Genomic DNA, 11,258 nt, shown 5'->3' on the forward strand with positions numbered 1-11,258 from the left:
ACGTGAAGTATATTTACACAAACGTCAGGGTAATGTACAAAGCGGAAGAGAGATTCGATGGGATATTCCCTTACCTCTTGTTCTATTTCTCAGAGGCTGGGGTGGCATTCCAGGGAGCTGCCATTCATAGAAAAGATGAACCTGGGGACTACTGAGCTATTGAACTATAATAGGAAGGTTATTCGAGACAGCCAGCATGATTGCACAAAGAGCAAGTCCTGCTTAACCAACTAAGTGGCCTTTTTGTGATGACATGATTCAATCAGTGGACAGGGAAGGGCTACAGATGTCATTTATCTGGACTTCTTTGACACATTCCGCTACATCATGTGTCTAAGTTGGAGAGAAGATTTTATGAGTAGACTGTCTGGTGAGTAAGGAGTTGCCTGGATGGCTGAATTCAGAGAGTAGTGTTCAGCAGCTCAGTGTCTGGATGGAAATCCATGATGAGTGGTGTCCCTCAGGGGTCTGTATTGGTGTCAGTATTATTTGATGTCTTCATCACTGACATGGACAGTGGGATTGAGTGCACCCTCAAATTTGGAGATGACACAAAGTGCCAAGGGGTGTGTTTGGCGCACACAAGGGATGGGATTGGGATGCCATCCAGGGGGAACTGCACAAGCTGAAGGAGTGAATTCACAGGTTCATTCCTCAGGTTAAAGGTGTCATAAGGTTCAACAAGGCCAAGTGTCAAGGTCTGAGCAACCTGCGTCAGAGCAACCCTCAGCATCAATACAGGCCAGGGGATGAGGGGATTAAGAGCAGTCCTGCCAAGAAGGGCTTGGGGATACTGGTGAGTGGAAAACCAGACATCATCCAGCAATGTCTTCTTGCAGCCCAGAAAGCCAAACTTACCCTGGGCTGTTTTAAAAGAAATGTGGCCAGTAGGCCAAGGGAGATGGTTCTGCCCCTCTGGTGAGACCCCACCTCAGGTACTGCATCTGGGGTCCTCAGCACAAGACAAATAGTCCTTTTGGTGTGGACCCAGAGGAGGGCCACAACAATAATCAGAGGGCTGAATCACATCTCCTGTGAGGAAAGGCTGAGAGAGGTGAAGTTGTTCAGACTGGAAAAGAAGACTCCAGGGACATTTTATTTTGGACTTCCAATACTTAATGAGGGCTTAAAGAAAGATGGGGACAAACTTTTTAGTAGGGTCTATAGTGACAGGACAAAGGGTAATTGTTCTAAGAGGGTAGATTCAGACTATATACAGGAAATAAATTTTTTACAATAATAGTGGTGACACACTGAAACAGGTTATCTGGAGAACTGGTGATTGCCTCACACTGGGATCATTCAAGGGTAGGCTGGGCAGGGCTCTGAGCAGCCTAACATGGAAGAAGTTGTCCCTTCATATTGCAGGGATTTGGACTAGATGACTTTTAAAGATCCTTCCCAACCCAAACCATTCTATTACTCTGTAACTTGAGGGGAAAAAAATCCACCAAATAAAATTTAACTAAACTCGATTTGGGCCTTTTGGTGTATCTTCCACTAAAGCCAAAAGAGAATATTCCCCTCAATATTTACACAAGCAGCACCGTTGTTTGAATTCCCTTTACTTCAAAAGTATGGATTCAGTTTTAAGGGAATGATAGGCACAAAGAGTTTTTATTTTCCTTGTGAGATGTTTTTCTAGAGTCATTTTCCTATGCAGGTTGGACAGAGTTCAAAATTAATGCCAGCTGATAGTCCACAAGGACTGTCACTTTTTCTTATCTACAGAGGCTTGACACCATTAAGTAAACACAGGGCTTTAATGAAAAGGAATAGAATAATACCATTATTGTATTGCTATTTAAAATATTTTGTCCTCCACAGGCATTCAGTGAGCAAAAAATCACTGAAAGCTGTACAACTAGTCACAACTTCTCTGGTTACTTCTCTATTTGCACTTTCCCCTTTCATGCTTTCTAGTGTGATTTATCTCACAATGGAAATTTTTTCTGTGTTGATTTATCATCTTTCCCCAATCCAAATGACTTTCTGTCATTGTCTTTAACCTACAAACATCAAACGAGCGTTTAAACATTGCCCAAGGAACCTGAAACTCAGTAAATAGTCTTCTGATCTGATGCCATCTAATTTTTCTAAGAATAGACTATCAGTCCTCATGCAGGTATATATGCATGTATTTTCCAGCATAAAATAAAAGCACATGAAAAAAACTGAAACAGATGAATAAACAAAATTGATACCCATGATACAACATCAAAGCAAAGGTGCCGCTAACAATGACTGTAATTTAATTTACTGGTCATCAAAAGCTCAAGCTCTATGTTATCCTCTCCACTATTTTTCTGGAGTGCAAAGCCCTGGTCCACTTCCACATACATGGTAGAGTTTCAGTGTTATTTTGGATTCAGCTTATAGTTCAAACTGAAGTTTTATCAGTGGGTATATTCATAAATTTACAAAGCAGCAACATTAAGTACTGAGTCATAAACAGGTATTAGCATGTTTCTTTCAAAGCAAAACTGGTTCAGTCACATATCATGCAGAACTTCCATAACACCCTAGTCAATCTCTCCTTGGAAAATAGCCTAGTGCAGGAAATACTTGTTCATTTCTATTGATTAGCAGTCACAGAAAAAGTACAGAAATACTAAGATTATTTCTGTTCTGCAGTGCTTTGTTGTTTCTTTTCTAAGTGTTTTAAATAAATAGCTATCATTTACAGCTGAAAAGGTTCTGAAAATAACTATTACAATTGCTGTCACACATTGTTTCTCCAACTTCAAATTCAGGGTCCATACTCAGGAACTCAACTGGTAACTAACTGAACATTGTACCATAAAGAAAAGCATGGTTCTCATCACAAACAGTTTACAACCTGAAGAGAACCAGCAGCCCAGAGTGATATGTAGTGTACCATCATGGTAATCCCAAAATGACTGCTTATCTGCAGATATCAACATGTGTGGTTATGTAATGGGTGACAGACAAATAGAATTGAAGGGACTTTAAATAATGGTAAGAAGGCCCATGTGAACACTGGAGGACTGTGCAACCAGATCTGACAGTTAAACCTCTCCTTGTTGGGTAGGAAATGGCCTGGGCTGTTGTATTCCACAGCTTTCTGTTTCGCTGTGCTCACCTCTGGGTTCCCCAACACAAGAATGACCTTGAGCTGCTGTAACAGCAGGAGGGCCACTAGATTAATGCCAGGGCTGGAACACCTCTCCCAGACTGAAAGAGTTGGGGCTGTTCAGCCTAGAGAGGAAAAAGCTCCAGGCAGACCTTACAGCAGCCTCCAAAGGGTTTTACGAGAAGGTTGGAGGCGCTTCTCACAGGAAATGGCCTTAAGCTTCAAGAGGGCAGGTTTATCCCAGATCTAAGCAAGAAACTCTTTACTGAGAGGCACTGGCACAGATTGCTTGGAGAAGCTGCGGCTGCTCCAGCCCTGGCAACGTTAAAGGACATGCTGGACGCGGCTCTGGCCGGCCCGCAGTGCCAGGAGGAGCGCCCCGGCCGCGGACGGTGCCTGAGGGCCGCTCCAGGCGGGGCCCACCCACAGTTCCGGGGCCGAGGCGCGCGCGAGAGCGCAGCACCCCCACCACCTCCTGCCGGCCGCCCGCGCTCACAGCGGGGGCGCGCGGTGGGGCCGCCCCGTCCGGCCCCGCCCCGCGAGCTCAGGCCCCGCCTCGATTTGCATACACCGGGAGCCCTCCCTCGTCTCGCGGCGGCTGCGGGCGGCGGCGGGCGCGGCACGGATGAGGCGCATGCGCCTAGTGGGCGGGCGCTGGGGCAGCGGCGCGGTGCGGCGGGGGCGGGCGGTGCTCGGTGGTGCCGCCGCCGGGAGCAGCTGGAGCGGTGGGCGCGGCGTGGAGGCGATCGAGGCGGGCGGCGGACGGCAGGGCTGGCGGGGCGAGTCGCGGGGCTCGCCGCAGCAGCTGGCGGAGCGGTACGCGGACTTGGCGGCCAGCCACAGCGAGGCGCTGCGGCAGCGGGAGGAGCGCGAGTGGCACAACGCGCGGCTGCGCCAGGAGAACGCGCGGCTGCGGCTGGAGAATCGCCGCTTGCGCCGCGAGAACCGCTGCCTCTTCCGACAGGCCCTGCTGGGGCCCGGCCCCGACAAGCCCCCCGCCGATCCGGGCGAGGAGGCGGAGGCCCTGCGCGCCCAGCTGGGGCGGCTGCAGGAGAAGCACCGCCGGGCCTTGCGGCATCTGCGGCGCTGCCGAGCCGCCTGCCGGCCCCAGGCCTCGGGAGCCGAGGAAGGGGAGTTGGAGGAGCTGCTGCTGGAGGAGGACGAGCAGCCGCTGGATAAGAAGAGCTTGGTGCCGGCCGTGTAGGCGGCCTCGGTGGAGGGAGTGGCGCCGGCTGGTGCTGCGGGCCCTCCCCGCCGCTACGGGCTAGGGGCGGGTCGCGCCCTCTTTGCTCCCGGCTGTGACTCCCCGTGCGGCGCGGGGGCTCCCCTTGATCGAAACGGGCCTTTCCCACGGAAAGGGTAGAGTAGTTGTTCCGGTTTGTTAATCCTTTTCCCAGATGTTTACGCAGGTTCATATGGGAAGCTGAGGCTTGGAGCATGAGAGGAATCTCTAAAAGCGGCTGTTGGGGAGAAAAGAACCGCACTTAACAGAACACTTGGTCTCGTGGCATCCCACAGCATTGACTGTGCTTCCTTTGGAGCTGTGGATCACCATTTTTCTCTTGAGTTAGCGACCGTCACGTAGGCTTCAAGAGCCATGGAAACTGACTAGTTCTCATTAGTTGGTGTATGTTAGGAAGAGGAGTGGAGGAAACTTGAAAGCTTTTGTCAGTGCCCGAGTAAAGTTAGTGATCATTTGAACTATGAATTGCCTTGGACACTTACTGCAGAACCGTGCTTGTATTTGTAATGCCTTCGTTCACTCTCACGTGAATACTGATTTGAATTTCACACTTTGACACAAAACTGCAGCTACTAAATAAACTTATGATACACCAAATGAGTGTCTGAGTTATGAATTTTTAACAGGGACTTTGTGAAACTGTAGGTGAAGCGCCCTTCAGGTCACTGCACTATGCCTTTTCAAAGCCCAAAGAATTGGGGTTTTTTTATTACTGTACCTTCTTAATCATCTACTATTTGGAAGGAAATTAGTAATTGTTCAGACCTAGAAACATTTGCTGGAAAATTTGCTGTTTGAAAGAAAACTTTTTGAAGAACTGAGGCAGAGCTTGGTTTTGTAATGTTTCCTTATTTTTTATGTCATTTAAAAGCTGGCTTATACTTTCAGGCTTGAGATTGGTTTCTTAAAGCTTTAAAAGCCACTGTCTGTTTCAGTTCAAGTTGAAACTAATGTGAAAAGGTGAAATTCCATCATTTTCTGTATGTATTTTTGAAAATATAACTACTGAAAAGAGCCATTACTTTCACATAATGTCAACCCTCTAATCATAAATGCTACTAGTATTTGTTAAGTACACGGATCTGCAGCTTCAAGTGTGTTCTCAAAATGGAAAAACAATTTGGCACACTGCAGTCAATATCTCCTTGATAAAAAAGTGTGGATGGTGATGTCTGGTTGTGGTGATTGTTTTATAAACTTAAGAATTGTCAAAAATAGTTGTTAAATGCTCAAGAACTACAGTATCTGCAATACCATCAGGATTGTCTTGCTCTAATAGCTGTTTCCAGTAAAGTATGAATACCCAAATGATGAAAAGAATCTGTCAAAATAGGACAGGACTGTCAAGATAGGACTCTTAAGGTAGAATGTTAGAAATGTGTAACTATGTCAGGCATCCTTTTCAAAAGGTGCAAGGTGTTGGTGCGTACCAAGAGGAGAGATCCTGGACTTCCCTAATAGGATATGCAGTTCTTTTTAACTAAACTCTGGCACTTGAATTAAATGGACTTTTTTTGCAAAAGTACTAACTTCTCTGGAAGTTTGTATAAAGGATTCTTTACGTTTACGTATGTCTTGACAGATAAATTATAGAACAAACCTGCAGATTACAGAGGGGGAAAAAGTGTTTCAGTAGAATTCAAATCAATACCAAAAGCCAGAAAAAAAGATTTAGTGTATTTCCTCAAATTGCTGCTTCCTCATGAACTGCAGTAAATAATCCCTTGATTCAGTCAAGCTGCAGAAATTTCATTTAACCATTTGCCTGATCTGGTTATTGTGAGTTTGGTTTTGAGAACAAAATCCAGATTTAGGAGAGGCCTTTAATGAGATGGTAGAAAAAGTACATTTCACTACCGTGTCCCCCACATTATCGCTTGTGGGCATTCCTTCATTACACACTTGTGTGATCCTTGTCCACAGAAAGTTACATATATTGAGTCTTACAGGAGGAGTAAATATCCTTTGGGCTATAACTGTTGGAGCGTCCTGTCTGGATTTGTCTATGCAACTAGTTGTAACAGTTAGTAGCTTGATATTACAGGCATGTTCAGCCAAAACCCTTAAAGCTGATGGTTGGTAGAAAACACAGAGTTTGGAATTGCCTGACATACTATAGCATCTATACATCTGAAGTGCTGGGAGAGGTGGTACTATAGTTGAGTGAAAAGCTTTTACCTTTTTACTCTACTTTTGGTTAAGGTCTGTTTTCCTTTCTGGTGTTCTGCTTTGTGTCCAATAAGTAGTAAAATCTTGAAGATCCAAACCTCACTTCTTACTCCCAAATTTTGTCTTTGATTCTCTTTATCACCTTCTGGACTACGATAGGTATTTGTCCTTTTTTTCGTTTGTTTGTTTAGTTTTTGTGGTAGTGTCTCCAGGTTTCCATGTCTTGCAGTGTTGAGTCTTTCTTCCTCTGGCCTGAGTAAATGTGGCTTCACTGGATTTGGAAGAGAGTGGATTACGTAACAAAATTGGTACAATACACCAAAAAAACAGAACCCAGAACTATGTCTTCTTGGTATCCTTTTGTTTTATAATTTCAATTCTTTGCTTCAAAATAATTTTCAAAATAATTATAATTTTCAAAACTGTGAATTTCAAAATTAGGGTTTTTTTCATGTTTTTGATTCTAGGTTTTAGGTATCCATCTCTTTGCATAGTTACCTGAAAAAAGGGAAACAAACTTTTTTATTTTTATTTTGCTAACACCAAATTTGTGAATGCAGGTGGATTCTTCCTGTTTAAAATGTTTTGCTTATAATTCTACATACTGTTTTGTTTTACACTGAATAAGTGTTTTTTATAGGAGTGATTTTTATACAGGTCAGTTTTTTAATTAGAGAATGGGTTGAATTCAGGTTTATATTTGAGGTTTGGGTGTTTTGTTCAGTATTGCTTATTTCTTTCCCCACATAAAGAAACATAACAATATATAAAATATATTATTAGGCAAAAATATTTTCCCATTATTTTGCAGTGTTTAAAATATTAATGCATACTCTCTTTTTTTGACATATATAAATTCACAGAGGCAAGCAGAAGCAAAAATGTTGTAGCCTTTCACTTCATTGCTAACAATGAAGTGAAAGGCTACAACAAATCTATTTTCTTTTATTCCTTAAGGAAGTGTTCAGTCTTAGCTGTAGTCTTTTCCTTACCCTTCTGTCCTGTTCATCATGTAAAGAAATTAAAATGAAATATGAATTTTAAAAAAAGTTATATGTATGGACATTGTATTAAAAATGCATTTAAATCTTCTGGGGCCATCTGTAAATTTGATGATAATTACTTTAAAACATGCATGTGAACAGAATGGCTCAGTGTCAGTGCTATATTTTATATACATTCTATTGGTCCTTTGAGACCTAATTTAAGTTTCATTAAATATTGTACTCTGAAGGAGTCCTTTGTCCACTGTGCTCATCTCCTTGAATGTGCTAGGGTCTTGCAGTGCTATAGCTGCCTATAGAGAATAATTAAATAAATTAAATGTCTTTGTATGATAAACTAACACCATTCAGAATAGTTTAATTTGGCTACATTCTCACCGAGGCAGTCATCTGTTATTCTTCCCTTTCCATCTATCTTACTATGTTCAGTATCCCCTTTTATGTTCAGCTCAGGAAAGATACTTGCATGATGCATAGAAACCCTCTGTTCCAGAGTTGCAAGTGATTTAAAGTAGTGGCTTAAAGCTGGATTTTTAGTGTTCACAAATCAATAAGATCTTTCCTGTATATTTTTAAGGGATAACTGGTATCTTTATTGTAATAGTGGGAAGTTTACGTGTAGCTGTGCTTGAAAGATTGTTCAGTAAACTATCCAAATTGCATTTACTGCCTCATCACTTCCAAAATCCCGTATCATTCAGAGAATAATAACAGCATCTGATTAAAAAGCTCTTTTTAAAAAAGGCTTGCAACCAGTATTATTTCATGACTCTCAAGGCCAGTTGTTTGCTCTTTGTGCTGCCAAGAGTCTTTGTGCAGTTAGAATGTAGTTGTAGCAGAAAAGAAGATAAAAGGCATTGCTTTTAGAGGCAGAGGCTGATTAAGATATAGCTATATAGGAGAGTGACTATGTTATAAATCTGGAAAGATGGCAAATTGGTTGGATAATCCAGAGAAAGAGAATGTTTTCAGAGAGAGAATTACTGTGGAAAGATATGACCATCCAACAATATCTAATGGAATTATATTCATATATACTTATATATATATAATGAATAAAAATATTGAATGCAAATTTGGATAAATTAAAAGATTTACACTGAGGAAAAATTCTACTGTGTCATGCACTGGCATGCCTTTGAAGTGAGGGCAAGCTTTGGAGATCTGCTTGACAAACAATCCTTAGCCCCTGCTGGATTATTAGCAGTGGTGCTCATTAAGGTTACTTTATTTCATGTGGAAATTTCTGAGGGCCAGAAGCCTGAGCATCTCCATTGTGTAAGTGTTGCAGAATTTTCAATGACCTCAGGTGCTTCCCATAGTTGCTTGCAATTTATCACCTAGATTAGTACAACTGTTTAACCACCCTGTGCAGTATTGTTTCTTAATAGAGGAATGAGCTACAATCAGCCAGCAGCATCCAGGTGCTGTGCTTTGACAAACTCACTTCTGAGTGCCTGACCCAGCCTAATCCTGATAAATGTTTAAGTGCTTGGGGCATACCAGAGGTGAGGTTGTTGCAAAGTGATGACTGCTTACAGAAATTATGTGGGCTACTGAAATAACTGTGTTTGTTCATGAATTGTAAATACTTAGCGGTGCCTGGCTTTTTTCTTCCTTATTAAGTTTGCAATAATTTTCCTATGCCAGAGTCAGAATCACATCTCTATGGGCATTTATTCTTCATGTTGAAGACAGTCAAACCATTCTGCTTAGCTATAGAAAGCCTCAATCCCAGCTGAGGCTTTTATAACCTGTAATTTAGAATTTTATTCTTGCTTTTCCTTCAGAAGTGAAGGATTTTTTTTTAATTATCAAAAATCTTGCTTTTACACTTCAAAGGAGTTTTGATGCACTGCACTGGTGAGGAAGAAATGTTTCACGGTGGATGCTGTAAAATAGATAAAAATCAGAGCAGTGTACTTGAAATGTTTTCCCAAAGACTTTTAAAGTCCATAAGATGCAAAAAAAGTAGAAGTTTTCAAAGAAGTCTTGTGGAAGATTTTGGTTTTCTTTGGGTTTAATTTTTTTAGTAATGTAAGAACTATCATTTTAGCAAGAGTTAAATATTGTATTACTCTGCACGATAAACATGAGTGACTGTATTTACTGTAGAGCTCAGGCACGTAAAATCTAAAATAAGGCACTAAAAAACACCACTGATGCTCAGAAATTTAAATGTAAGTTTTTTATTATCTCGAGCACATCCAGAAGGCTCCCTGTTTGGAGCCTTGTTTTACTTTTTAAGTCTCTGGTTATTGTGAAAGTAGTTGTAAAACCAGTGTAACAGTAAAATTTGACTCTATGACCTTGAGTCTTGTATTCCAGTGCTGAAGAGGGCACTAGCAATTGGAGAAGCGTGCATGAAAAGCTGCTCATCTCCTGGATATGCATAGGTGTGCTTGGCTACTTTGTTTTGGAAACATACAGAAAGGGAATGAAGAAGGAGGCTTCAGGTGTCAGTCAGTGTTGCCAGCCTTGTCTTGGTACCAGAGAAGCTTTTGTTTGTATTCTGCCTGATAGAGTTTTATTTCAGCTTTTAGCTGAAGAAGCTTTTGTGGCCTCAGAAGATGTTTCTCCGTCTCCTCAGTAGCTGCTGCTCAGGGCAAAAAGAAGACTCTTGCAAGATCTGTCTCTGGCCACTTAAGAGACTATAAGAGTGGCTAGAAAAAGACTGAATGTGTCTGGTTAAAGAACAGATAGGAGCATTGCTGACCATATGGGCAAGAAGCCCTTGTTGCAGTGAAGATTTCCGTGTAAACAATGCTAAGAAAAATGTTAGACTCCACAAAAATAGTAAAGGAAAACCCGTTGCAGTATTGCAGCAAAGTTGCATGCAAGCTCTTCCTTTCCTAAGGAAAAACTCATAAGAACTCAGATACATGCATCTGGCAGTCTAGCCCAAAAAACCATACATCTTTTCTGTCTCCACTCAGTTCTTACATGAATCCTTGGGTGAAACATAGGGCAGAAAATACCATCTTAAAAGTCTGCTTCTCTAGTGGTTTTAGGTTGGTTAGCATTTACTAACTTTTTATACAGATTTTTTGTGCCTTTTAGGAGCTAGCTGTAAGTGGTATTTCCATTCCACCCCAGTGAATTATCAAGGCTTTGTCTCCTGGTCTAGGCATCCTGAGAAAGTGCACACAAGTGTGTGGTAGAATCTCTGACTCAGTAGCATAGGTGCCATTCTTACAGCTCTTCTGCAATTTTTTATTTGTTCCCCTACCCAGAACCTTACCCACCTCTTCCACACAGCACCATCTTGACTTTTCTATTACAGATCTCTAGAGCAGATTCTGATGCACCCTGGAATGCTCTGTTTTTGAGTGGATTGGCACAAAGACTATTTTCAGCTGCATTCAAAACTGCATTTGAAGCTAAATTAATGCCTGTTCTCAGATGCAGGGAACCAGTGGATGCATTCAACTCTCAAACTACAATCACATGATTTTTATTTCTGTACTTTATACATTAAATTTTACCAGGAGCCAAAAGTTTTCCCTTTCCATATGCCAAGCAGCACTGTAATCTCAGAGAAACCCAGTATATCATTGTGTTAACCCAAGCTTACTGCCAAGTAGGATTGGAAGCCTTTATGTTTCCCCACATCTTAAGCTATTCTGAGCAGCTCATTCAGTACCAATTCACAAAGCAGTTCTCAGGTGTTAGACACAATGTAAAATATAGGCAAGCTGCTGTTTTATTAAGAAAACACAGCTGAAGAGTCTCACACAACAACTTAAAG

The 11,258-nt window shown here is 42.0% G+C and overlaps 1 protein-coding gene across 1 annotated transcript; it reads left to right on the plus strand.

Moving 5' to 3' along the window:
* The first annotated feature begins 3,719 nt into the window (after positions 1-3,719).
* On the plus strand, positions 3,720-4,818 carry TUSC1 (tumor suppressor candidate 1). Its single transcript, XM_053931928.1, has one exon. The coding sequence runs from the start codon at positions 3,720-3,722 to the stop codon at positions 4,296-4,298; it is 579 nt and encodes a 192-aa protein (XP_053787903.1). The 3' UTR covers positions 4,299-4,818.
* Positions 4,819-11,258: the final 6,440 nt, after the last annotated feature.

Source organism: Vidua chalybeata, chromosome Z (assembly GCF_026979565.1).
Source record: "Vidua chalybeata isolate OUT-0048 chromosome Z, bVidCha1 merged haplotype, whole genome shotgun sequence".
Lineage (NCBI taxonomy): Eukaryota > Metazoa > Chordata > Aves > Passeriformes > Viduidae > Vidua > Vidua chalybeata.